Genomic DNA, 26,666 nt, shown 5'->3' on the forward strand with positions numbered 1-26,666 from the left:
TATCTCCTTCCTGTTGGAAGAGGAATTCCATAAGTGCAGGTCCACTGCCCTCATTCTGTGCTGCTGTCTTGACCACTTCCTCACTCATATAAAGCCTTTTCCCTTCTCGTTTGAAGAGTTTTTCCTCTAGTAATTCTGTAAAAGATATTCCATTCCTTGCCGCTACCTTAACCATTTCCACAGACATTGGAAGAATTCCCTCTGCGTACTGAAAGAGTACTTCCAGGATTCTATCCCCATGCATCTCATTTCCTGCCGCTACCTTAATCACCTCCTCAGAGATTGGAATACTTTTCTCTCCACATTGAAGGAGTAATTCCAGGGACTCATGCCCAAAAACACATCCTGCTGCTGCCTTAACCACTTCCTCAGAGACTGGAAGGCTTTCCTCTCCTTGCTCAATAAGTAATCTCAAGAATGACACGTGCCTTGCTACTGCTGCCTTAAGCAGTGCCTCAGAAACTGAAACTGTTCTATCGCAGCATTCAAGGAGATAATGGATATTGTCGTATCCCCAATGATGATTCTCTATTGCGGTTATAATCACATCTTCAGAGACCAGGAGATCTTGGCCACGATGGTGAACGATAATCTTTAAAATCTCGAACCCATAAATTGAGCGGTTTCCTGCTGCCGCTTTGAGTACTTCTTCAGAAATTGGAATGGCTTCCCCTTGCGCTTTAAAGAGGAGCTTCAATATCTTGGCTGCCTTTATTCCAGTATTCCCTGCCGCTGCCTTGACCACCTCTTCGGAAATCGGGAAGAACTCTCCACGGTGGCGATAGATAGCCTTCATAACCTGATGTCCATACCTTCCAGAGTTTCCTGCTGCTGCCTCAATTACTTCTTCAGAGATGGGAAGACTGGACCCCTGAAGCTGGAAAAGGAGCTCCATGATTATATAGCCACATGGTCCATCATTCTCTGCCACTGCCGTGAGCATTTCCTCGGAGATTGACAGATCGTCTTGCTCACTTTGAAAAAAGCTTTGCAAGATCTTGTCAGGAGAGGATCGAATGTCCTTTGCAGAAGCCTTAGTCAATTGCTTCACAATTGAATCATCTGTACCACTCAAAACGAGCAAGCGCGCTACATCATCGTCTTCTGACTTCTCCAAGGCCAATGCTCCCATGGCAACGCCTGCCATGATTCGGGTAATATTGTTTCGTCTATATTCCGCCTTCAAGGACTGTTCTTGGTAGGCTGGAACCATGTCAGGGAGCTCTGTTTCAGGCCATTTCTGAGGCCTAGTATCATTATTCAGAGGAATTCTCCACGCCAGTAAGATATCACATGATCTACCCAGTGCATGCCATTCATGAAAATTGCTTTCCGGAGAATCTCTGGGGCGCATTTTGCAAAGAGTCACGGCAGGTGTGATTATCCTGAAATGGTCTCTGCAAAGTCTAATGATACTTGGTCTCGAAGCCCCATGAAGAAGGAAAACGATATCCCCGGGGTTAAAGGCCTGTGCAAAAGTTTGGAGTTCCCAACCAGCTTCCCATTCGCTCTCATAACCGATTGACCGGGCTGTATTATTGAGATAGACTTTCACTTTTTGCTGGCCGAAGTCTGATACTCGTTGCACGGAGCAAATATGGCCTAGAACCCGACCCTTGCCTCTGATGATGACTATATCTGATCCAGGCCATGTTTCCACGGAACCATCTGGGAAAATGTAACTGGTAACTTGCTTGAACACCTTGTTCCAGGGGAAGTCATAGTTTGGCGTCAGAGCGGGTGTCATCGGGTCAGCACTTAAGCCTAGAAGTGCGTAAACTTTATCATGCTGCTCGGTAGCATCGTGGAAGCAGTACATGCCCACAAGCTCCCCAATAGTAAGAGATCCTCGTGACATGGGCTCATATTTGGGCCTGAAAAGCGCCCCCTTGATAAGAAAAACGATTGGGCCTATCATGTCTTGATCTTTTGGGGTAAGACTAAGTTTATTGAGGCCTTCGCATAAGATATGTCCGTTTATCTGAACTGAGCCACACATGATATAAATGGATCTTGCGACACCAACTTCCTGAAGTACCTACTATGGTTGTTAGTTGACACTCCTCTGATAGTTCAAGGTGGGGGAAATATTTTGACCCAAATACGGTGAAACCAAGCTCTTTCGAACAAATTCACACATAGTGCTTTACACCCCCTAATATCTACATCCTGCCCTTCCGCTAGGCACCGGAGTCCTTCAAGGGCTCTATCGCCATCTTCGTAAGCCTCTCCAAGCCAAACAATGACATGTTGAGCTTGTGCATATATTTCCCTCATCAGTGGGATCTGCTTGGCTTTTTCATCCCGGTTACTCTGATCAATGCAAATCGCATCAACCCACAGTATTCTCTCAAGCTGCCGATTCCGGAGACGTGACAGCGCAAGATAGAGGTTCTCCGTTACGGGGAATACGTAACTGTTCAATTTGATGGTCCGAGATTTCGTGTTACTTCCCCATACGTAGGAAAGGGCCTCGTAGAGGTGCGAATCCGCGCCGCCGCCTGACGCTAAGTCATAGTTGAAGAGTTCGCATTCGATTTCTGCATCTTTATCTTTATTCGGCAGAAGGCGTATCATACGAGTAGTGGGATATGGAGACTCTCGCGGGAGCTCTGTGTAGGTAAAGGCAGGTCCTGTCAGATCAGAGTTGCGTGCCGGTTCTGGAGACATGGTGTGGTCCAAGTCTCTCGTACGATATTCAGTGAAGATCGTATGGACCTTGCGTGAACGCGTTGACCAGTAGACCAAAAACGATATATCGCGTCTGTCTGAAGCGCAGACGGCGAGATACGTCCCAACGCCTTGACCAGTGTAGCAGCGTAAGAGAATGGAGATGAATTCGGGGGGGTGGGCTTTTCTTTGGCCATTAGCTACAAGGGTGCTAACTCACAAGTGGAAGGTGCATGGCGCTGAGTTGGTGCGGCTGAATGGCGGGGTACACTGAGACCGATCAATGCTAACAACATTACTAATCTCATGAAATTATTCTCACTGCTCTTATACAGATGGGGAGATGTATAGTGGAATTATAGACCGTAATTTCGGTTCTTATCTCTCCCCGTTTGATGTCTCTATACCCAGTATACCGCAACCAAGTCCGGATCGTTTCCATGGAGTTTGGCATACAACTGCTGCGCACAATCATACGAGGTAGAGAGCAGGGAATGGACTGAGAATTGCTTTTTCTGTAATAAAAATAGAAACAATATACACCCTCTGTCTGTCGATGTTATAGGCAGAATGATTGTCTGCCAGCATCTACCCAGGTCAGTAGTTAGTTACTGCTAACTCGGGCAAGGTCAGTAGTATGTGAGGATAGATAATATACTGGGGACTAAGTACTATAGTAGATCAGTACTAGTATAGTGAGTACATATTATGACCATCCATGATTCAATGACTGCATTGAAGTGGGTCTTATTGCTAGTAGATATATATTTTAGCAGTTCAACGACTTGAATGTTACCATCTCTCAGCATACTCCTAAAGAGATAGAGCTCCAGCTACTGCTAGTAAACAATTCTCAGAGTTCGAATATCAGTACAATATACACTAGACACCCCTTAGTGCTATATCCTAAGCCAAATAGTAAATATCGATATAGATGGCAACTAAATAGCACGTTCTAGGTTTCATGGCTTACACGGTTAGAAGAGCTATCTAATGCTTATCTAATATATAATTACTTATGAACCTATGCAACTCATTATGCTGGGGCCCAAGAAATGAAGGGGCAAGACTGGAATCTGATGCTGGTCTGAACGGCAATATGATGTGTCTTGTATACGACTCTACGTGCAATGTTCCTAGCCCTGCGTAGACACGATGGGAAATAGAACATTTACTCACCATGCCATCAGAACTTACATACCAGGGAAAACTTCGGGTCTTTTTGTCCTCATATACTACTATTCAACTAAGACATATGATGATAAGATTAAGACATGAACCACGAGCACAAGGAATATGAAACGACAAAAGAGGGAATCTTGCTGCGCTGCTTGAGATTGGGACAGGTTTCATCGACAAAAGCAGAAATGGGAAAAAAATAAAAAAGGGATGGGCAATGAGAATGAGGTTATGCAGGTTCAGCGACAACTGTCAGCAAATTAAAAAGATGCTATCTCTGACCCCAAGCTTCGCAACATGGGCAGCGCGAAACAGTTCGGAGATCTTTCGACCAGATTAAAGAAGACATGGGAAGAAGCCAAAATTTGGGAGAGGGAAAGAGCAGAGCAGCAGCAGGATTCCATCACCTCTTGTCCGCAACACTCTGAGTGAACAAAAGGGAATGCTGCCAGTCGTCAAGATAAACGGAACGTTGCATTTTCCCCTCTCCTCTCGGATAAGAAGCTATTAACGTGAATAAACGGTCGACTAATCTTTCCCCCGTCGACAGTCACAACTGCCGTGCCACGAATCTCATTACATAGGCACAAACGGCGTCCGGGGTCAACATGCAAGATCCGTCTCCCTCCGGGGAACAGGTTCAGGAGGAGCTCAAGCATCGCTGATGCTATCAATCTGACTCTGGCTTGCTTCACGCGCCATGCGAGCCTCGATCTCCCTCAGCTGACTCTCACGAGCCAACAGTTCCTGGCGCTTCTCAGCGATCTCGCGCTGCACCTTGAGTTCGATCTCGCGGAGCTTCTCCTCCTCGCGACGAAGCTGCTCCTCCTTCAGTCTGACGGACTGGGATGCTAGATCTTCTGGGTTCATCGAAGAGTCTTGTGTACTGTGGCTATGGATTAGCTTTCGTTCCAGTGGACCGTAACAATGGCAAGCGGGTATACGTACGGCGTAGCACCATCCACACTCTTGCTGAGCTTCTCAGTACGGTAGTTTTCGTAGAGGAAATCGTGGGTAATTTCCTTAAGGTCTGCGAGATGGCTGTGAAGAAGAGCGCTGCGGATGGCCAAGAAGTCCGAGTGACGGGGGTTCTCAACGTCCACGACACCCCAAGGATATTGCCTGGCCCGCACCTTCTTGCCGTCAATCTCAACGAAGTCCTCGGAGCCAACAATGGCAAACGGCATCAGACCACGAAGCTCAGCATTCTCCTCCACGGTGTCCTCGTCGTCCTCCTCGATATCGTAAGGGAAGTTGTACACGGGAATGCGGTAGTGCTCAATATCCTCCATGATAAGCTTCTTGGATTCGGCCAATTCGGCAGGGGTGAGAGAATCGGCCTTGCCGATGACGGGGATGACGTTGACACGGGGAGAAAGGCGCTTCATCAATTCGATGTCCAGCTCACGCAGTCCATGGCCGGTCGGTGTGATGAAGTAAAGCAGGACGTGAACACGGTTGTCCCTGAAGCGGGGGTTACGCTTGATTCGTGATTCCTCCGCAAGAATGTCATCGTATTGGCGCTCAAGGTATCCAACGATTTCGCCGAAGCTGTTGGGACGGTCAGTATTCGTAGGGGGCGATAGGAAGGCGGCCAAGTTCAACGTGCCTTGCTTCGTTGTCAATCTGGTCTCCGAATCCGGGGGTATCAACGATGGTGAGGGAGATGCGGGTGCCTTCGTCGTCCAATTCCAGCTCTTTTCGAGATCTCATTAGTGGCGTGTATGCTGGTGGTCCAGATGGCGGTGACTTACCAACTGTGACTGGCTTGATGCGGACACCCTCCTCAATGTGAGCGTTGGCCGGGTCGTCGCAGTCCTTGCCTTCTAGGACCTTCTTTCCACAAAGAGTGTTGACGAAGGTGGTACGTCCTAACGAAAAGAGGGAATTCGGTCAATTCTGCAATCGAAGTTGGGTTGTATGATGCTGCACATACCGGTTCCGCTGGCACCACAGACCATCAGACAGAACTGGATACCCTTCTTGACATTCTTCTTGCGACGGAGCTTCATCTGGGTATTAGAGCAAGAAATTAATCGTGGACAAATCTCTGACCAAGAGCCTGAAGACAGATAATGAAAAGAAAACGACGGTTCCAGGGACAATGGACGGGGTGGGTTGGATGGGAGGGGGAAGGAGCATGGATAGGCTTCAGAGCAGCAAGGCCAGAAAGGGGAAGGAAGTAACATACCGCGTTGAACGACATGGTGAATTAAAAGGGGAGGAATGGAGGAAATTAAAGAAGAGAGAAGAAGAGATTGAAGAAAATAGAGGGAGAAAGCGAGTGGCAGAGACAAGGACGAAGGTGGTTTGAGCCAAAGGAAAGGAATGGGGGGGGAAAACAAGAGAGGTGGAATGAAGGTTGAATGAATTAGATGGAGGAGTGGATGGGATGGGATGTGGAATGGCTGCGTTGCTCCCCTGAGGTTCGACGACGGGCGGACACTCTCTGGGCAAGCTGGAGGGACTAAAGAGCCGTTTGGCTGGCGCTTGCTACTGATCTGGCAGTTAGGGGATTTGCTAGACTCTCTCTAAGGGGGGGATTTCTTCCCTCCCGTTTTCCTGTTCGTAACAATTTCTTACCGCTCTGGAACGGTCACAACTGCCCCCTTTCACCCTGCAGTCCCCAACGGTCCAATCATCGCTCTCCTTCTTTCTCCAGATTGATCGGTCGCTGGTAATATTGGTATCTTATGTAACCGATGATACATCGATACCTTAGTGGTCGTACCACTCCCACTTTTCTAGACAATTCAGTTACTCTCCCATGGATAGCGGGCTCTCAGGCACGGTTCCTGTATGGAGTAAATGGAGTCTAGTAGTTATCCCCCTACTAAGCACTTAAGGTACATGATTACGAACGCTTTGTTCAATTGCTTAGATAGCTGCCGATTTCAATGTATACAGTATGATTCCCATCTAGTATGCCCAGACCTTGTCTTTGGGTATCTCCCTACCTGCGTACTCTTTCAACACTCATTATAATACCTGTCCAATCTGGGGACGCCTTGATCATCAATTATTGTCTTTTCACTGAGAGAGAACACACTTCAGGTCCCCACTCAGCGGCCAGTGCTATGACTCGATAGGGAATTTGTTCCTTCGGTCCAAGTCACATAATATCCGCTAACTTGTTCTCTGAGGTACAGCGCGACAAGTCAACTGAATGAAAGCATAAGTGGTTGTTGCTGCAATGTCTGGCTACTAGCCTCTGTGCTCTCCCCGGTTCTTCTCAGGGGTCGGGGGCAGCAGAAGGCGTTTCCACCGCCGCCGTGGGTCGCTGCGGGCCGCCGTAGCGGTAAGCAATTACCCAAATACTTACCATACAAGCTTGGAATTTTAGGCCTCAGGCCTGAAACAATGGCTCCGAGACATTATTATTGACTTACGGAATATTCCTAACCGCAAAACGGTAGACTAACCGCGCGGGTTCGATTCACGCCCTTGTCATTACATGCTTTTCTTTTTCTTATTCTCGATCGTCTTTGCCGAAGTATATCAAGAAGTTCTTCGTCGCCTTCTGTATGGGTGTAAGATGATGTGCATTGATCTCCGTTGAACAACATCACCACGCTGTGCAGACAGTCTATTGGCCCGGCATCCGCTGCCCTTCCGGCATTCCCCCAGCCAAAAGCGGACCCCCGGGCCTTATCTACGTTACTGATGCTCGGGTGAGGTCAGCGACCGCTGTCGATCTTCTAGTTTCCTGTCTACCTTTCTACCATCCATAGCTCTGATGGCCTCTTTCCCTGGTGGCCAGAATGAACACCCGACAAGTTATCGATGAGTCTGTGGGGCCACTCTCACTCTCTGCTACATTCAACAATGATACCTCCTGCTTCGCAGTTGGGTTGGACACCGGCTTCTGTGGTAGGTCCTAACCATGCCCTTCCTGCAATAGATTCCCTTCCGGGATACCCAAGCTAAGAACAATATGATCTCTATGTAGTGTTCAATACCGATCCATGTGAGCTCAGAGTATCAAGAGGTATACATGATAGCTTCAGCCCCACCATCCTCCAGCTCCGTATCACTAATGCCGTTCGCTCCATCTAGATTTCAATGCCGGCATCGGGGTAGTCAAGATGCTTGGCCAGACGAACTACCTAGCTATCGTTGGCGGAGGGAGACAGCCAAAGTTCCCACAAAATAAGGTGCGCAGACTTCTGTATCTATCTTGCGCAGCTTATGCTCACACAGCGGTCGCAGTTGGTCATTTGGGATGACGCAAGACAGAAAGCAGTAATTACGCTGGAGTTCCGCACCTCGGTCCTGGGCGTCCGACTGTCCAAGTCGCGCATCGTTGTCGCCCTCCTCAATAGCATCCACATCTTTGCCTTCTCGAACCCTCCACAGAAGCTATCATATTTCGAGACAACAGATAACCCACTGGGACTGGCTTGTCTAGGGCAGCAGGTGCTCGCCTTTCCAGGTCGGTCCCCGGGCCAGGTCCAACTGGTGGAGCTTGAGACGGGGAATGTAAGCATCATCCCTGCTCACAGCACGCCATTGCGCGCGATGACATTGAGTCCCGATGGTGAAGTGTTGGCGACGGCGAGTGAAGCGGTACGTCCCTGTCCCTACGACTGCTGATGCGACGCAGACTACTGACCAGGCGCATTCTATCTAGGGCACTTTGGTCCGGGTCTTTTCTACGGCTAACTGCACCAAAATGGCCGAGCTACGACGCGGTGTTGATCATGCGGTGATATTCTCTCTTGCCATTTCGCCCTCGAATCTTCTACTGGCTGTAACTTCGGATAAGTCTACCCTGCACGTGTTCGACCTTCCGCATCCCCGACTACCGACGAACCGTACTCCAGCTGCAGCTTCCCCGACCGAAGAACAAACAAACCAGAAATGGGGCATTCTCGGGAAAATCCCACTATTGCCAAGGGTATTCTCTGATGTGTATTCATTCGCAAGCGCCCACTTTGAAATGGGGGAGGAAGCACCACCCGGCTCGCATTATGTCCCGCCACTGGGTAACTCATACGGGAGCCCGTCGAAAGGCGTGATAGGTTGGCGCGACGATAGGACCATTCTTGTGATCGGCGCCGGCAGGGATGGCCGATGGGAGAAGTTCGTTCTGCGCGAAGGGGACGATGGAAAGCGGTATTGCCTGAGAGAGGGCTGGAAAAGATATTTGGGAGGCAGCTGAAATTCTGTCGGCGGGATAAAGAGTGATTGTTCGCAGCACTACTTATTCGTTTGGCACCAAGGTAGTAGCTGTTCCAGATGCAGGCAAGATCCGTATGCATGCGCCCATGCCACAGCATTGATTCTGAGATGGACACGATATCGCATGAGCCGGCGCAGGATGATGAAACAGCAGACTTGCATTTCAAGAACAGGCGCGGACTGCAGCATTCGGCCACAAAGATCCTGGAGATCTTTTATTGGATGGCTTTTTCCCAGGATCAGTTAGACGACTTAGTCCTCATTAGCATATTTAATATCTAGATAGCTTTTCCAGACATTTAACGGTGTCGATCATGTCTATCTCTGTAGCGTCGGGAGTCGGGGGATCGCGACGCGACCGGCGACCTGTCTCTGTCGGACCTCTCCCTTCTAGAAGGAGACCTCGCTCTATGTGATCGCTCTTCCCTTCTGGGCGACCGATCTCTGTGTCTTCTCTCCGAATCTCGGTCGTCGTCGTGTCTCCGGCGGTGAGAACGGTGATGGCGGCTTGATCTCTCACGGCTGTCACGTCTCCGAGATGATCTCTCGCTGCTGCGCATCTTTTCCAAAGCGAGTGCGACCTCCTCCTTCTTCTCTTCGATAAGAAATTCCTTCATTGGATCTTCCTCGTCGTGATTCTTAATCAGCTCCTGTAGCTCGATCTCCTCCTTAAGCAGAGGCCGTCTCGCGGGCTCCTCTTCCCTTGATTCGCTTCCCCTTCTCTTCCTCCGTCTTCTCCGCTCATCATCTGTATCTCTGTCATCATGATCCTTGCTGGTCGTATCGCCCATGAGCTTTGCGACATTGTCTGTTTCCTCCTCGTCATCGCGCCGCTTGTACCTCACGTGGTCCACACGCAGCACTCTTCCCAGAACTGTTGCCCCACCAAGATTGTCGACAGCGAGATCTGTACTGCGTTGATCCTCGTATTTCAGAAAGCAAAAGCCTCGACTCTTTCCGGTCTCTTTGTCGCGCACCAAGTTAATGTGCACGGGCTCGCCGTATTGCGAAAAGATGGTTATAATATCACCCTCGGATAAATCGTATGGTAGTCCACCGATGTATATGTAAGCGGTGTCTCTGTAGTCGGCGTGCCAGGAAGCTTCCGGGGATCTGAGATAGTCCACAATGGTTAGCAAAGGAACCAATAGGTTGAGCTGCAAATAAGCGTGACATACATGGCATTTTCAAGCTCGCGCTTGTTGAGCGCTTGAATTTGGCGGATATTATTCATTATTGAATAGAGGGTCGCAGGAGCGAGTCAATAATCCCCTCGGAAAACAAAAAGGTCAAATAAGAGCACAGCTGAATTGCGCCGGCGAAGCAAGAAAGTGAGTGGCTGAGAAGGAGGGACAGGAAGCAGCAGAAAAGCTGGCGGGTTCAGCTCATCACGGGCTGGCTCCGCGGGAGGGTCCCACCCGCAAGAACGCCGACACTTTGGATTGTTTACTGGAGTGCAACTTGAACGTATTTCTCGACTAAACAACCTTCCCCTTGAACTGACTACCCCCACCATCTGTGTGATTCAAAGAGCAACAGCGGGCTTACCTACGATACCGCTCATCCGGGTGGGCAATTTGGCCACGGACCCGCCGTTAATCGCTACAAGAGATCGTCCCCAACGCCAGATTCCCCTGACCCCAAATCCGCTTGCCTGGACCGATATCCACCATCTTCTCCAAACTCCGCGGCTCACGCGTCAAAGCTGTCGGACTAGCCTCACAATTATTCGGACGTTACATGGCATGGTCTGCGCCAACTGAACATAGTCGAAATCGAACAGACGATGTCTGCGTCAAGCCAGATCCCCGGCTCCAGGTTCGGCACCGGAAACAATAGCCGGCCGTCGAGCAAGGATGGACCTAAGAAGAACATCTGGTCTTCTATGCTGGATAGTGTCGCGAATGGAAAGCGTTTGCCTGAGAAGAATTTGCTTATCCTAGGTGCGAAGACCTGGTTGCTGCTGCCGTGGAGCGGCATGGACATTTTACTGTTTCGGGACTGGGTCGCTAATACTTGGACTGATTTCCAGGAGGCACGCCTGAGAGTCAAAGAGAATTCCTAGACACACTCGCCGCTGATTCTTCCGATCCTAGCCTGTCGAACGATAAGCGAAAGGGGAGGGTACCGCCGGTAGCCAACCAGTTCGCTTTGGGATACACATATCAGGATGTGCTGGATGCGGACCACGAAGGTAATTTGTTCCCTGAGTTGGGCTGAGTGGTAGGCTCAGCCTGCATTATATGGGTGGCTGAACAAAAGTGCTCCGGCGAATAGATACTCTTGCGCGCGTCTCTGCATACCTACTCTCTGAACCGTCTTTATCTTTCGCTCCCCTCCTCAAGCCGCTCCTGACCCCTCAATCGATTCCGGAAACACTCGTCGTGATCCTACTGGATTGGTCGGACCCATGGACATGGATTCGGCGACTCCGAGAATGGGTCCGTCTTCTCCGACACGTACTGATATCGCTCGATGACGAGACGAAGATCGTCATGGAAGAGAATCTCACAGAGTGGAGGGACCGGAAACGAGGCACGGATCCAAGTTCAGGAGGGGCACAAGGATTTACCAGCTCCGGAGGCCCTGTGACGATACCGCTGGGGCCAGGCGAGTGGGATGAGGGGCTTGGAATCCCCATGTGTGTGGTCTGCCAAGGGGTATGTTAATCTACTTCAGGCTTCCGGCAAGTCTCTATATTGACAATTCCTATGCAGGCGGACAAGATTGAAAAGCTGGAGAAGGACCACGGATGGCACGAAGAGCAATTCGACTTCATCCTTCAGTTCATGAGAACACTACTACTCAAGCGTAAGTACAGCAGCTAACACCGCTTGAGTTCACTTCTAACAGAAAGCAGACGGCGCATCGTTGATCTACACTACCCCGTTCCTCGCCAACTCCTTGCAGAGCTTAATACACTCCTCCCTCGGCATACACTCTCTCCTAAAAAGACAGTCCCTCAAACACAACGTGATCGACCGGGACAAGATTCTAGTTCCCTCGAATTGGGATTCTTGGGGCAAGATCCGAATCATCCGTGAAGGCTTTGACATGGAAGGCATATCGACAGCATGGTCGATCGAGATTCAGGATCCCCCGGAGCCACTCACGAACGGCGTGGACGATCGCAACTCCGACGAACAAACCGCAAACGCAGTGGACGACGGAACCAGCGCCGTAGCGATCTTCGAGCAGACCATCCAGGACCCGAAGCGCGACACATCAATGGCTCTAACAGGCAGCCAACGGAACGGAAACAAAATCGAAGTGGACACATCCGACATGCAGAGCTTCCTCACGAAGCAGCTCGAGGTCCTGGAGCAACTGAAGGCGGAGGACGAGAAAGACCGCGCAGCGAAGAAGGTGCCCCAGCTCGAGATGTCACCATTAGACGACAACGGACGAGTCAATGAGCACATCGGTCCTGTACAATTCAATATGGGAGGTATTCAAGTCGACGCAGACGACATGCTCCGCAAGCTAAAGGTAAGATACCCCCTCACCATCCCCTATCCCAACCCAGCATATCTCTAACCACCCCAACCCCAAACAGGAACGCGAAGCCAGCCGCTCCCAAAGAAAAGAAACCCTCTCATCATCCGCCGGCGACGAAAAAGCCCACAACCAAGCACTAGCGAACTTCTTCGCCGGCCTGGTCAAGAAACCTGGGGCAAGTCCCCGCGGCAGCCCATCAGCGTAAAAAAGATAAAGCGATACACCGGCGATGGGTAGTAGATGCTGTTTCTTCTTCTTTTTTGTTTATTCCTGTCATTATGGCGGTCATTGTTCATGTTGATGTTGATGTTGGATTGTAATTTTATTCTTTCCTTTTTTTTTCACTTTTATTCCCTCTTTCTCTTTTTCCATTTTCATTTTCATTTTCACACATTCACGATGCAGTACATACATAACATATTTGGAATGAGTGATTATAACTAACGCGGGGGGATTGTGGCCTGGCTGGCTTGGTGACATCTCGTTGTTGTTACTGCTGCTGCTTTCTCGTTGCTGCTGCTGTTGCTGTTTGTGATACCAGAATGGATTAGGCTGGCTTTTTTCTTTTTTCTTAGGAGTCGGAGAAAGATGAATGAATTTTTCGATAGTATCTATTGCTTTTCTTTTACGGTGCTTGAATTTTTAGCTTTTGAACATGGTTGGTTGAAAGATTTCTCTTCGTTAGCGTTGCTTTGGAGTCCGACTTGTGGGTATTGAGGAATAGTTATTGAATAGCTTCATTTGTATACTCTGAGTTGGGCGTGATTATAAAGACAGAACAGACACTAGTATAGTCTCCCAAACTCAAAACTACATCATTATAAAGTTATATTATGCCATAACCACCCGAAACCACACCTAGTACTAGTAGGAATACAAATATCCGAAACCACAACAACGAAAACCAATCAATCTATCTCTCAGAGACACAGTAAAAAATTACATACCGAAAGTATAGTGTAGTATCAAAACCATCACCAATTCTCCCAAACAAAATCAGGCAACACATGGCGCATAATATTCCAATGCTCGAGAGCCGACCGATCCTGGTACTTATGAAGCAGGTGGGTGTTCATGGAGTGAAGGACACGACGACCGCCCTTCTCGATAGTCTCGAAGCGACTAGCGTCAATTTCGACCTTCGGCATCAGATACATCTGGCGGAACTTGCTGCCCATGTAATCGGCCGAAACGGGGTCGCGGAAGGTGAGCGGCGTGGCGGAGCTCTTCTTGCAGAAGATCACCATGTTGGTGAAGTCGGTGGTGAGGTCGGAGTCGGAGGCTTCGCGGAAGATGCGGCAGGTTGGGAAGACGTATTGGATGGTGCGGACGGTTAGGGCGGCGGGGTAGAGGGAGATGTCGCCGGCGTAGTTCTTTTGGGGGTTAGTTTGGGGGTGGTGGGGAGTTGGGAGGGAGAAGGGGAGGGGGGCTTACGATGGCGATGACTCCGTCGTCCTTGAGAAGGGAGGATAGGCTTTCGAGGAACTCGAGAGTGAAGAGCTCGAGGGGCTCGACGCCTCCGGTGAAGACGTCGTGGACGATGTAGTCGTACTGGGCTGGGGGAGTGCGCTTCACGAAGGTGGTGGCGTCTTCGATGGCGGCGATGTGGTTCGAGGGAAGGTGGAAGTATTCGGTGGCGAACTTGTGCACGACAGGGTCGAGTTCCACGATGGTGGTCTCGATGCCGTGGTGGATTAGGGCAGAGGGGGTGGTGCCGACACCGAGGCCGCTGGGAGAGGTTAGGTGTCTGAATAAGAGGGGGTCGCTGATGAGCTTACATGACGAGTGCCTTGCTGTTGGCATCTACGCGGGGCTCCCCGTGGTCGGTTTCAACCAGACGGACGGCCTCGAGCATGGTGAAGACCGAGTAGATCGGGTCCATCACGGCAGGGTTGTAGTTGTTGGGCATTTTGGTCCACTGGCCGCCGAGCAGGCTGTGGTCGCAACGCATGACACGGAACCCATCGTTCAGGTTATCCAAGACGGAGATGTAGCCGGTGGTGGAGTCCTGGCGGGCAACAAGGGCGAATCCCTCCTCGTTGAGGAAAGAGTTCAAGGCTCCAGAGTTCATGTGGACATTGGACGTCATGGAGAACAGAAGGGAGGGAATAGCGAAGAGCAAGAACTTGGAAGGGGCAATAGCGGTGTAGAAGACTGGGAGCAAGAGTTGGAGACCAGCACGAGAAAAGAAGAAGGTTGTTCCAATGAACTTGGCCAGGAATGCTCTGGCGAACTTCTCGCCGGTCTTGTAGAGGACATAGGAGACCACGAGAGGAACATGCTCAGCGACTGCATCACCGTGTCGGCCCAGATCCAAGCCCGACTGCACCAGCTTACCAGCACAAGCCACAGAGAGCAGAAGCAGAGGGTAGTAGGAGATGACCTCGGTGACTACAGCTCCGAAGGGGTTTCCCATCACGGAGCTTGATGCGAACAAGAAGCTCTGAAGGGTAGGAACCCAGAATGCCACAACAGGGAGCAGGAAAAGAGCCCGGCGGCCGGTCAATCGCTGGATGTAGTCCTTAAGGAACCATCCAGCAGCGCCAACAAGTGCCACTCCATAGCCATGGAAGATATGGGCAGGAGCCGAGCCATATACTGGCGTTAGCATCAGCACCGTCAATGGCGAGTAGAACGCTATCAAGAACAGCAGAGCAGCGCCAGTGAGCAACTGTCTGGTGGTGGGCTGGACAAGACCAGCTAGGGAAGACATGATGTCAGACCTCCAACCCTGAGGGAATCCGGTAAGACCGTTCAATTGAGAGCTTCTGTAGGATCCAATTAGTCTAGGTCCATCTCGCGACTGTATGATTGTTGGCTTCTATTTAACAGCGGAAGAGCTGGGGCGGGGAGCTTCAATGCAACGCCACAACGTGAGCCAAGAAGGATCCCTGAGGGACCCACGTTGTGAAACAGATTGAAACCAGACTAGTCTTACCGGTACTTTTCAGATAGAAAGTCGGACTGATCAACGGACGGTCATTATTCGCTCGGGCGACGTTTTGACGCTGAGGATAATTTCCCTTTGCCGTCCGCGCGCTTCCGGCCCGAATGGGTTTAGTTTCCCCGCGTGTCTCGCCGCGCTTCTCTTCATCCTCAACTTCCCATCGTCATCATCCACCGTGATCCAACTACTACGCCCATTATGCCTCTTTTCCCCATGGGTACGGGTGTCGCTCCTGAGGCAGACTCTTCCCAGATGGAGTCAGACCCCGTGAAAAGAACCCAGTCACCATCTGCGGCGACGAAAATCAAAAACCGGCGCAAGCGCTATCTGGACATGCACCCAGAGTATTTCTCTGCTGATCTCGAGCTAGCCGGTCCGCTCGCTCTGTCTCCTTTAGACTGATTGGTGTCACATTCAGTCGCTCTGTCTATGACAGGGGATGTTTAAGCCAAGCTAATATACCAGCCCTGCAGACCCGTTGCTGTATGATCGCTTAATCCGTCGATTCCAGACTCCAGCCGAGAGGGAGGCCGAAGGACGTGCCAAAGGCTTCTCAGGTGTGCTGCAAGCGGACCTATGTAGATCCGAGGCCAAGTTCGAGGCTCTTTCCCATCCTGATCCTCACGCCATGTTCAGCTATACTCGTGGACCCAACGGAGAGATTCTCGCGGAAGATCGAGACGAAATTCCCCCGAATAAGGAAGAAGGGGAGAAGGCGTGGCGATGGGAGATGACCTTGCGGTTCCTTAGGGGTGAAGACAGCGATTTCGATTATACCTCGGTTGATGACAATGACGAGTACGATGATTGGAACGTCGAGCAGGAAAAATACTTTGACGATGAAGAACCAGAGTGGCTTGTTGAAGGAGTAGATGATGGAGAAGTCAAGTCCCATCTGCAGGGCGAAACTGGTATTCAGGATTTCTGATGGTCAAATCAGGACTCCGATATTGCTCATCTGGGTGTTGTGGCTTGCCTCGGAATTATGGTGGCTATTCACGCTCAGCGTTCTCCCTCAAGTTATGCGCTTACCTGCAGGTCCTCGGTTATTCAACTGCTTTGCGGTTGTGGCTTCGGAGCGGAAGTTTCTGCTGCACTTGTTTGCAGTGAAGTCTCGCTGAATGGGCAAACCCCATATCCATAGCACACGATCGAAATCGTCATAATTGAGCAAGGGAAATGCCTCAAAGCTCTTGCTTTGGCAGGCTTGTCACCCCCATGCCGCAATGAGAATGCAGTGCTCTTTGCTGTACATCGGTTTAGCAATGATGAATCTGTATTCCGTGGATATACCTATGGAACAAGGCAACTATATCCAAGATGGAACAATACTTGCTCTCAACCAAATCGGATACGTTAGTGATGTCACGTGCCATTCAGTCGGCATCCTCATTGCTTCACAGGACCAGCATCTTGATGGCTCAGTCCGCCAAGTGGCCTACTGAGAGGCTCCAATAATGATGTCGGTTTTTGCTCATGCGTTGACCATTTGTGCTGTAGACGCAGGAATAGCATAGTCAAGTGGTTGGGTCATGTTGCCTTGGCCTAGTTCAATGTGCTTTGGGAAGTTGGGGAAGGATGAAACATCAGACTGGCGGCTGGACTTCTCTGAGTAGTGTTAACGCTCGTCTATAGCATCAACAGAGCCAACCTTCGTTAAATCTAATCTTGTTCTTCCTAAAGTAGCTTGCCTCGGTCATTCAATACTCAGCATAGACTCGCTTCCCTGAAGCCATTCAATTTCATCAATTAGCACCTGGTGAATTTTCTATATCCATACTCTATATCTGTTTCTATATCCACTGTGCCCTTTAGAACATAGGGGTCTACATCATCTCCGAGGTTTTGCTTATGGCCTCCATGGCTCTGGAGCGATGATGCTCCAGGCTGGTGTTGCTGATGGCATCGCTTGCCCTGCCATAGTCATGTCATGATGTCGTGAGAAAACTCGTCTAAGTGCAAGTATGACATGACTCTACTGCCTAGATGCCGTTTCCTTCCCACAGAAACTCCCCCGTCGCCAACACCCTCCTTTCCATCGTTCAACTCTTGTTCTGCAAAGTACTGTTGGCTCTAGCTATAGCAGGACATAGCTCTATAAGCCCAACTTAGCTTTGTAACTATTGCAGTCGATCATTTGCTATATTGGCTGCAAATCTTGCTCCTCCACTCCCTTCTCCATCCTTTTCCCTTTATCTCTCGTTGTGACCTACACAACGATATCTTAGCGGATATACCTTGCTTCCAGGTATATCCCATCGTGGACCGAATAAAGGTCCACTCGTCTCAACAGACTCGTATCGATACAAATACGATGTCTTCCACTGCTTCTTCCTCTTCCTCCTCGAGCGTCGACCACAGTGTCGGCTCCAGCGAGCTGGATGATCGCCTTGGGAAGTTGATCATGCCATGCTCCAAGCCCACTCCTAGCCAAAGCAGCGACTACCAAGCTGTGGAGGTCCCCGACGACTTCGACACGAGCCTAACCTTCGAAGCATCCAATAGTATGTATGTGCTCGAGGAAATGAAAGCCTATAAGATGAAGGAAGCCTTCTACAGTAGCAAAGGCGAGGTTCTTGGCAGAGGTGCCTACGCACAGGTCCGCGTCGTCTATAAGCGCAACAGCGAAGACAGGGCATCTCGTTATGTTGCCAAGGAGTTCTTCAAGAGGAAGTATGCCCCATACGATGTTTTCGTGCGTGATATTCGTAAAGAATTCATCGTCGCTCGTCATGCTTGTCATCCAAATGTCGTCAAAACTGTTGACCTTTGCATCAAGGAGAGGCAGTGTAGCATTGTCATGGAATACTGCAGCCAGGGTGACCTCTTAGATGTCCTTTCGATCGGTCGGGTAAGCACCACTGGCAAATTATGCCTGTTCAAGCAGCTTTTACGTGGTGTATCCTACCTTCATAACCATGACATCGCCCATCGAGACCTGAAGCCAGAGAACCTACTCCTCACGGAAAAGGGTATTCTCAAGATAACCGACTTTGGTTTCGCCGTGGTCTTCAGGGACCCCGAGATAAATCCCGATAGAGTCCGCCAGTGTTCGAACAAAAACATCTGCGGTACCGAACCCTATCTGCCACATGAGGTATGGTACAGTAAATACTATGACCCTCGCCGGCTTGATGTATGGGCCTGTGCCTTGATCGGACGATACTTGTTCAATCATAGCATGGCCTGGGAGGTCGCCGACGTTAAAAAAGATAAACAGTTCCAAAGCTTCGTACTTACCTGGATGGAATTTCGTGAAAGCCGTTGTGCCAGCCTTATTGAATGGGCTGATACCCATGAATGGCAGCCAGGGTTCGGGCCTGCAGACTACCCTAGCGTTCAGATATGGTCTTTGATACGCATGATGCTGCACATTAACCCCGAGAAAAGGCTCACCATCGACGAAGCCATGAGTAGTCCCTGCATTCAAGCTATTGATTGCTGTTCTCCGCCGGGGCTTGAAACAGCTTCTACAGACTCTCCCTCTCCTCCTGATACTCATCATCATTGTCAAGGTTCCCAGGGGCTGTCACCACCACGGCACTCATCAGACACGGACACCAGGACAACCAAGTCAAGTGACATCAATAGGCGAGTATATTCAAGTGAGTAGTGAATAACTCACTAAGATCCAATATATCTCGGGTTGATGGTCCTCGAATCAATCCTTTAGTTGAGAAAATATTCTCACCTTACTACACACGTTGAACCGCGGTGCAATGATAATACTGCGGTTCATCCTTTAAAGAATCAGGCCCCAAACTATCGGCGCAACAGGCTTCAACGACACATACCAAGTCAACGAACTGATATCTAACATGTTCTACGTTGATGCTTCTAACCCGATTATTCACAACAAGCCGACTGCTATTGTCGTGCCGCTATTTTTGGATAAGATGTTCACTTCGCCGCTGTGTGTCAACAGAATTACTCTGATATGATGACTTGAGTGACTACGCCTGGATGGGACGAGTCTCTCAAATGACTAACTCGAAATAAGAAGATCTAGAGGGCTAATGCGAGCAAGGAAGCAGTAGATATTCGGATGATGTTCCGATATCCTCCTGTCGATTTAAACATACAGGAGACCTGAAAAATATCTAGAAGTTAACTAGTATAACTACTTATTACCTAACGTTGCTCACTTCTATACTTTCGTCTACGTGACAATGATGCTTTCTTACTATCAAGCCGCGTTTAGTGCTCTGGGAGGCTCTCCGGCACTTAAAGGCCACCGAGAAGACTTGAATATGGTACTATATTACTTTATTCTTATGTAAGAGAGGACCAGAAAAGTCTACAGCCTCTTATCTATAAACGAAGGCCCTGAAAGGCAAGATACACATACCATGAGATTCTAATAGCTCGGAGAATCAAAGCCAGAAAGTACTATGCTACCAATGTCAAAATTGACGAGCTTCTCATATTCGTCGAACAAAACTGGAACACTCAGGAATAATGGTACGAAGCCCGCGTGCTGGCTATTCTATTTTCATACATGAACCCTTCCTACTCCCTTAAGCTGATGCAGGCTGACTTCTCGATTTATTTGGTTTGGACCCGGCAGGGGTTCATCTACCTGTCCATCCAATGCCCTATTTGTGGTTACTACCTAACATGTGCCCCTGATATGAAGACAATTTGCAAATTTGCGATATGCGGTTCAGGATGAATGGATGTATTTTCCAACCTTGGTTCCCTTTCCATTCTTTTGATGTGGCTTTAGATGTCTGGATCGTGGTACGATATTTGGGACTGTATTAGCCATACATGAAGAGGTACCGCGTATACGAGACTACACGCGCCTTCCAACTGACCCAGAAAATTACCACGTTGAAACAAAGGCCTAACGACCCAATAACTGCGTACTTTAACCGATGCGAGGATCTGAAGACCCACGCCAGGGATGCGGCCAAAGGCGCTGGTGTTGAGTATGGTTAGCGGGTTGGCAGACCAAACTTATTCAGTTTGCACTAGATATGTACCAAATTGTGATTTTATGGTGTTTCTACTATTACTGTTGTCAAAACAATTATACCAATTCCGGTCCCACTGGTATAGTCTGTCTCCAGTCAGGGAAGTAGATTCTATACGGAACAGGCGATTAGTGGCCAAGACATTCTGTTGTGAATCATACCAGAGGCTCGGCCAAGTAGATAACAGAGCTTTGTATTTATTCCGGATACAATTATTGATTGTTAATCTCCCCGGTATTTATCCGCATATAGAACCGTCGAGTTTCCAGATGTGATCGAGAACCAATTTTACTTTGAACTACAACATGTGCTTATGCCTTATAAATTACTCGTATATCTCTTCAATGATGACAATACGAATAGGAGATATTCGTACTTGGCACTATTCAATTAGAAACGCCTGTCTTCGACTTAGCTGCCGATCTGTTTATAAGGTTCCTCATTCAATCAAGAAGTCGCGCCATGCTGACGAAGTAGCTCGGCCACTTCAGCTCTACCATTCTCCAATGCCTTAACCTCCTCAGCCACACCCTCATCCGTGGAACAATATGTCTTGAACTTCTCGATCTCTTCCTCCGTGACAGCTGTTTGAGCAGCCTGCAGAGCGGTAGCAAGGCCCGCTCTTTCCAGCCGGATATTCACGTCCGCTCCAGCCTCAATTAAGCGCTTCGCCGAATCCCTAAGTCCAAAGAACGCAGCAGCAATCAGAGGAGTCGCGTATTTTGCCTCGGGGTGGGTCTGATTCACGTCTGCACCGGCCTCAATCAAGAATTCAAGCTTGTCGATGTCATATTCAGACATCGCAGCCTTGGTGATGGCATTGCCGTAGTCTTGCTTCTTCAGTGGCTGGTTAACATCCGCTTTTGCTTCTATGAAGGCCTTGAGAAGGTCAAGATCCCATCCATCAATTGCTGCTTCGAATGCATTGGTGTACTTTCCGGATTTTAGTGGCATGTTGGCATCGGCCCCTGCATCCATCAGTGTTCTCAAAATATCCGATAAGTTGCGGGAGGCTGCGGCCGCAAGAGCACTTCCATAATCACCACGAGACAGATGCGCGTTCACATCTGCTCCTGCTTCTAGAAGACATTTGGCAATATCGTGGTCAGTTGCTGCTGCCAGGGCGCTTCCATAACTTCCCACTGTCGGCAGTGCGTTCACATCAGCACCGGATTTCAAAAGGCACTTGATAGTTTCCGTGGCAGCGTAACCTGAAGCTGCCGCTATCAGGGCGGTACCGTATTCCCCAACAGAAACTTGCATATCTACGTCTGCTCCGGCTTCTAGAAGGATCTCTACCACCTCAGTATTATCCTTTGCGGACGCAGCAGTAAGGGCGCTGCCATAGCTCCCGTAAGGAATTTGCATATTTGCGTCTGCTCCGGCATGTAGAAGAACTTTGACCGCCTCAGCCTGATTTTCCGCAGATGCAGCAGCGAGGGCGCTGCCATATTCCCCACCGGGAAGAGGCATATTCAAATTGGCTCCCGCTTCTAGCAGAGCTTCCAGGATCTCGGGGTCTCTAGACGTTGCAACGGTAGCTGCAAGAGCACTGCCATATTCACCACAGCGAAGTGGTAAGTTGACGTCAGCTCCTGCTTCATAGATCAAACACCTGACGGTTGCCAGGTAGTCGACGCCATCCTCGTCGGCCCCGTCATCGCCATCCCACCTCGACCTGTCGCCTGCGAGCGCAGCTACAAGAGGACTGCCATGGCCATAAGAATGTGCCACGTTCACTTCGGCGTGTGCCTCTTGAGCCAAGTATCTGACAACATCGATCTTTCCAGCATGCGCTGCGGCTTCAATGGCAGTACCGTGGTGAAAGCAACCTTCAAGGCCGCACGGTTGGGAAACCATGTTTACATCTGCCCCCTTCTGAACCAGGTACTTTACAGTCTTGAGTTGCCCCTTGTGAGCGGCAGCCTCAAGGGCGCTGTAGTAGTCAATGCGTCCTAGCGGCTTGCTCAAATCGGCTCCAGCGTCCACCAAACACTTGACCATTTCATGGTTTTTCAGTGCAATTGCTCTTCCCAGAGCAGAACCCAGGTAATCTGTATCCTCTGGCGGCATGTTGGGGTCAGCCTTCGCCGTCTGAACCAGATACTTGACGGTTTCAAGATGTCCCCCATCCACTGCAGCTACCAGTGCGTTCCTAAATCGCCCTTGTCCATAGGAGTATGACATATTCACGTCGGCTCCGGATTCAACTAAACAGCGGACGGCTGCAGTTCGTCCTTTATGTGCTGCTGCAACAAGAGCACTTCCGTAGTCAATGTTATCTCCCTCAGCGGCTATCCGGAAGTTGACATCGACACCCTTGGCGATCAAGTGCTGGCATATCGGCACACTGCCCCCTATGGCGGCAACCGTGAGAAGGTTGTGGCCCCGTTTGTTCAGACGGGAGATATTGATATCTCTGTTTTGCCACCATCCCCACAGGATCTTGTCAAATGCGAAGCGACACATGGCGAAAACGGCGGCATCTTCTGGTTCTAGTTCGCTTCCCTAAATATACCCAATCTTGATATAGAGAAGTTCTCGGAGAGGGCGGTAGTAGTTGAAGGTATTGCTATCGAAGCCAGAGATGTCCCAGCCAGTTGAGTTGTCAAGAAGGGGCTTCATGCTCGCATCAAGCCGCACTTGCCTGTACCATGTCCGATATTGTACACTGCTGTCATCGGGAGCCCCGAGGAAGGTCTTCAAAAGGGATGCCACCGTGCTTTCTTCGGAACAGCCGGATCCGTGCACGTGGACGACCCAGTAGTGTCTAATGTAGATGTGAAATGGGTTCCGTATGTCGATGATGTCGAACTTTTCATCTGGAATGGACTCTTCGCTCCGCCAGAAATCCTGCAGCTCTTCATTAGGCACAGTTTCCAGATCATCCTCGTAGACGTTGATGAAAAACGAGAGACAAGCAGTAGCGGCATGGCAATGTGCCTGAGGGAGGGTCAAATTGTGCCTGCTTTCCAAGTATTCTATGACCGAAGCATGTGAGAAACGCCACACCCCCATCTTCGAATCAATCACAAGGAAGTTGTTACAAAGTGATAGTAACCCTTGCGCGTCAATCTCATCAGCCAAGAATTCTTCGTCATCTTTTGAACCAACACGGATTGCAGATAAGAGCATATTGGTCTTCATGGGCTTGTGTGCGGCCATTACCCATGTCAACGCGCGTTTAGTGAGGGTCTTGTCTGGCTCCTCTAAGGCTTCAATCTCATTCCATATCTCATCATATGCCTTCTGAAGATCCTCTGGAAGGTTTTCTAGCCGCTTCCAAGCGCTTGATTCAGTTCTACATCTGAAAATTTGGTGAACCTGCAACGACGCCCATTGAAACCTATCGAGCATTAGCAACCTAGTACTAAGATGGGTGATCCCGGAATCTTACATTCCCTGGCAACCTTCCAGAAGCTTAGCAATGATCTTTGCCTTCATCCGGCCAATGAAGGCGGTCTTTCTGGCGAGGTTGTCCATTGTATTTCGAGGAATGTCTGAATGTCGGCTTGATTGTGACTTGCTTGAATAGCGACACCGGTACTCCCCACCAATAGAGCCTGGATATCCGGATCAGGTCGACTTGAGATAAATATTTTGACGGTATTGTTCGTTTCAGACACAAGAGTGTTCAGCGCATCAATTATTATATCGCGAGATTCTGGGTCACATTCGTCGAGAGCGTCAATCACCAGCGTAGTCTTCGGGTACACTTTCAAAGACTCAGCAATTAGTTCCTTGCAGGTTTCGAAGCTGAGCTTTGATCCGCTTTCTCGAGCCTTCGAGCATGCCTCCTTCAACTCAGTCTGGATTGGTTCAGGACTGGCCGGGGTAGTGGAAAGTTGGCGCACATAGCTTCGGAAAACAGACAGTGCCTTTCCACGATCCTCTTCATTCCTGTTGCAGTAAAAGAAGGCGAAACCCTCATCTTTGGGAGGGTCGCTCAGCATGCTCTGATAAAGATCAATGACTCGCGATGTAAGGTACGTCTATCCCGTACCGGCTAGCTTTGCTTTAGTATGGAAGAACAGATAGTGAGTGTACTGAAGACTTACGAGAGCCTTGAAGCCAGAAAATACCAGATGAGCTGGCTTCTTCCCAACTACAGAAATCACTGTCTTGTAGCAGCCATTCACCCGTTCCGGGTGTCCTCCCCTCTTTCACGTTGCCATGATGGTCGCCAAACGGCACCGACGAAATCCATTCCAGCAATGCAATGCGCCCTTCCTTCTCCATCCCTTCAAGAAGAGTCTGTACATTCTTATCCACTCGTGTTAATGGAGCATTCAGAGCGTCAAGCATCCCGATCATTCGATCATCTGCTGCTGCACTGCGTCGAGTCTCACATGCTTGGACATCACGAAGCTCATGCTCTTCAGTTGAGTCTACTTCGCAGCGGGCAGTTTCTGGAGGGCGGCCCCCCAGAGATCTTTTGCAAAAGCATTTGATTGTGGCGCAGGCTATGGATCGGCCTGCGGCGAATTTGCAGCTTTCCTGGTTGGGAGTTTCTTCTCTTCTTCGAGTCCGGTGGGGAATACCTTCGCATCAGCTGCCTTCGGCAACTCCTAAATGAAAATGTGAGCTTTACGCAACAGCACGACATATCTTTCCTTGGTACTCACAGGTGCATCGGCAGCATGGCTTTTGTTCTTATGATGGTGTAGCTTCTTCTTTAGCTTGTCAAACATTTTGCCGTCAGTCTGGTCAATCTGCTGTTCGGTGTATGGGGGTTGTCAGATAATTGCTCGCAGAGGAAAACGATGTAAGTAGGACATGGAAAGACACAACCCCATGGAGGGTATAGAGATTAATCTAACAAAGCCGCACAGTTCAGTTAGTAGTGTATACATGCATAAACTTCCGTTGTTCTGGGAAGTGATATGCGGTTTCTCTACAGCACAGACTCAATCGTGGGACCCACCACTCATTACAGAGAAACTGTAAATCGACGGTGTGTGTAGTGTCTAATCTGGTAGGTGCGATCTCTTCGCCTGAGTCGCTGCCGATCTTTCATTTCAGATACCGATGTTCGAGATCTGAAGTACCTCGTCCGCTTCACAGATGCACTTCGGCAATGCCGGCCAATGCATGATTAACTGCTACCTGACGCACACATCGAACGTCTTTCTTGACATTATGGCCCTGCAGCCCTTTTAGTGTAGATAATCTGGCGCTTATATCTCCGACCGTTGGATTATACAGGGATTGTTGCACGAGGTCTGCTGTTCAGGGGTAGAGAGTTATGTGAAACTGTGCGCCAGCTCAGCTGAAGTGAACCGGCTTTGCGTGTATTTTAACTGAATCTGATTGCGTGACGTTTGTTGATTGGCCAAGCATGCAGCAAGGTGCATACCTAGCATGCTGTACCCGCGGGATGATCCCACAGTGGCTGGCTGGACACTGAATCCAAAAGCGAGCATTGCTAGTTCATGCGTGCTGATACGTTCAAAGTAGGGTAATTGCACATCCCAGTTCGACTGCCCGATCAGAGAGGCTTTTCTGTCATCTCCACGTTCAGGAATGGCCGGGGAAGACCAATAAAGTATATTGAATCTCATTTCTCACTTATTGATGATACAATCCTGCACATTCTTCAAAGAAGTGGCTTCCCTGAGCTTCTGATAAGATAACTCTATTATAAGTAATTTATCTGTGAAAGGCGTACCATAATTACTCCTTCGCATATCAGCACTGCCTGTGGGGACGGGTTGCGATCGTAACGAACCTAGTAGACTACTAGTATATCCGACGACGGATAATGACGGCACGGACCTAGAGACTCTTTGCAGCCTTTTTAGGAGCTTGGGGGCAGAAGTCCAGGGAGACACGAGTGCTCCGCGGCCCCACGCGTCTGAAAACAGTGACATCGGGAGAAATAATGAGGCCAGGCGTGACAGACGAACCCTGGCAGAGCTTGGAAGAGCCGGGACAGCGACTCGGACATAAGTATGACAAGCCACGCTAATCTAAGAAGTAGAATGGCGACCCACTCCCCTCTGGATCTTCTTACCCCCAGTAGATAGACGGGAGGAGAGGTCGAATTCTGTGTTTTGGATGCGCCGAATTCGGCGTAGATGGTACATGACTAGGAGGAGTGGGGGTGGGAGTTCGGTTCTTCTTTTCTTGGAGCAGCTGGGGCCCTCCTCCCTACTAGCTTATAAAAGCGAGTAACGAAACAGCAACCTGCTCTATTTTGAATAGACTATTCAGTC

At 49.6% G+C, this 26,666-nt stretch overlaps 10 protein-coding genes across 10 annotated transcripts; 4 read left to right on the forward strand and 6 right to left on the reverse strand.

The window, feature by feature from the left end:
* On the reverse strand, positions 1-2,905 carry BO79DRAFT_280066 (HET domain-containing protein; the record flags this gene model as incomplete). The annotated part of the gene is made up of 2 exons (XM_025688023.1): positions 2,098-2,905; positions 1-2,038 (listed from the first exon to the last, which is right to left on the reverse strand). Coding segments are annotated over exons 1-2 (2,611 nt in total), but the record flags the coding sequence as incomplete, so codon positions are not given.
* A 1,595-nt stretch (positions 2,906-4,500) lies between these two features.
* Positions 4,501-6,262, reverse strand: aspA (putative septin AspA; the record flags this gene model as incomplete). The annotated part of the gene is made up of 6 exons (XM_025685134.1): positions 6,041-6,262; positions 5,786-5,861; positions 5,604-5,720; positions 5,459-5,546; positions 4,798-5,400; positions 4,501-4,741 (listed from the first exon to the last, which is right to left on the reverse strand). The coding sequence occupies exons 1-6, from the start codon at positions 6,053-6,055 to the stop codon at positions 4,501-4,503; spliced, it is 1,140 nt and encodes a 379-aa protein (XP_025533677.1). The 5' UTR covers positions 6,056-6,262.
* A 1,295-nt stretch (positions 6,263-7,557) lies between these two features.
* BO79DRAFT_291622 (phosphatidylinositol-3,5-bisphosphate binding protein HSV2) lies at positions 7,558-9,296 on the forward strand. Its single transcript, XM_025689022.1, has 5 exons — positions 7,558-7,719; positions 7,799-7,837; positions 7,906-8,003; positions 8,059-8,415; positions 8,480-9,296. Exons 1-5 carry the CDS (start codon positions 7,611-7,613, stop codon positions 9,008-9,010), a joined length of 1,134 nt encoding a protein of 377 aa, XP_025533678.1. The 5' UTR covers positions 7,558-7,610; the 3' UTR covers positions 9,011-9,296.
* A 27-nt stretch (positions 9,297-9,323) lies between these two features.
* Positions 9,324-10,264, reverse strand: BO79DRAFT_249200 (uncharacterized protein; the record flags this gene model as incomplete). The annotated part of the gene is made up of 2 exons (XM_025685763.1): positions 9,324-10,143; positions 10,209-10,264. The coding sequence occupies 2 exons, from the start codon at positions 10,262-10,264 to the stop codon at positions 9,330-9,332; spliced, it is 870 nt and encodes a 289-aa protein (XP_025533679.1). The 3' UTR covers positions 9,324-9,329.
* A 552-nt stretch (positions 10,265-10,816) lies between these two features.
* On the forward strand, positions 10,817-12,733 carry BO79DRAFT_223065 (dynein family protein; the record flags this gene model as incomplete). The annotated part of the gene is made up of 6 exons (XM_025683586.1): positions 10,817-10,973; positions 11,063-11,224; positions 11,308-11,690; positions 11,748-11,841; positions 11,891-12,519; positions 12,587-12,733. The coding sequence occupies 6 exons, from the start codon at positions 10,817-10,819 to the stop codon at positions 12,731-12,733; spliced, it is 1,572 nt and encodes a 523-aa protein (XP_025533680.1).
* A 565-nt stretch (positions 12,734-13,298) lies between these two features.
* On the reverse strand, positions 13,299-15,241 carry BO79DRAFT_291625 (spermidine synthase; the record flags this gene model as incomplete). Its single annotated transcript, XM_025689023.1, has 3 exons — positions 13,299-13,901; positions 13,963-14,257; positions 14,307-15,241. 3 exons carry the CDS (start codon positions 15,239-15,241, stop codon positions 13,503-13,505), a joined length of 1,629 nt encoding a protein of 542 aa, XP_025533681.1. The 3' UTR covers positions 13,299-13,502.
* Positions 15,242-15,673: 432 nt separating this feature from the next.
* Positions 15,674-16,403, forward strand: BO79DRAFT_162404 (uncharacterized protein; the record flags this gene model as incomplete). The annotated part of the gene is made up of 2 exons (XM_025679066.1): positions 15,674-15,848; positions 15,949-16,403. The coding sequence occupies 2 exons, from the start codon at positions 15,674-15,676 to the stop codon at positions 16,401-16,403; spliced, it is 630 nt and encodes a 209-aa protein (XP_025533682.1).
* A 1,476-nt stretch (positions 16,404-17,879) lies between these two features.
* On the forward strand, positions 17,880-19,088 carry BO79DRAFT_162392 (putative serine/threonine protein kinase; the record flags this gene model as incomplete). The annotated part of the gene is made up of 1 exon (XM_025679065.1): positions 17,880-19,088. The coding sequence occupies one exon, from the start codon at positions 17,880-17,882 to the stop codon at positions 19,086-19,088; it is 1,209 nt and encodes a 402-aa protein (XP_025533683.1).
* Positions 19,089-20,964: 1,876 nt separating this feature from the next.
* BO79DRAFT_130912 (uncharacterized protein) lies at positions 20,965-21,129 on the reverse strand (the record flags this gene model as incomplete). The annotated part of the gene is made up of 1 exon (XM_025677973.1): positions 20,965-21,129. A coding segment is annotated over one exon (165 nt), but the record flags the coding sequence as incomplete, so codon positions are not given.
* Positions 21,130-22,959: 1,830 nt separating this feature from the next.
* On the reverse strand, positions 22,960-25,142 carry BO79DRAFT_260794 (uncharacterized protein; the record flags this gene model as incomplete). Its single annotated transcript, XM_025686423.1, has 6 exons — positions 22,960-23,797; positions 23,849-24,014; positions 24,125-24,424; positions 24,510-24,948; positions 24,993-25,019; positions 25,077-25,142. 6 exons carry the CDS (start codon positions 25,140-25,142, stop codon positions 22,960-22,962), a joined length of 1,836 nt encoding a protein of 611 aa, XP_025533685.1.
* Between the last annotated feature and the right edge of the window lie 1,524 nt (positions 25,143-26,666).

This window comes from Aspergillus costaricaensis (genome assembly GCF_003184835.1).
Source record: "Aspergillus costaricaensis CBS 115574 unplaced genomic scaffold BO79scaffold_74, whole genome shotgun sequence".
NCBI classification, from domain to species: domain Eukaryota; kingdom Fungi; phylum Ascomycota; class Eurotiomycetes; order Eurotiales; family Aspergillaceae; genus Aspergillus; species Aspergillus costaricensis.

Excerpts from the sequence above, each read along its gene's own strand:
- BO79DRAFT_291622 (XM_025689022.1), top strand. The coding sequence starts at position 7,611 with ATGAACACCCGACAAGTTATCGATGAGTCTGTGGGGCCACTCTCACTC. Across the intron at positions 7,838-7,905 it reads TGAGCTCAGAGTATCAAGAG|ATTTCAATGCCGGCATCGGG; the intron begins GTATACATGATA and ends CGCTCCATCTAG. Across the intron at positions 8,416-8,479 it reads TGGCGACGGCGAGTGAAGCG|GGCACTTTGGTCCGGGTCTT; the intron begins GTACGTCCCTGT and ends CATTCTATCTAG.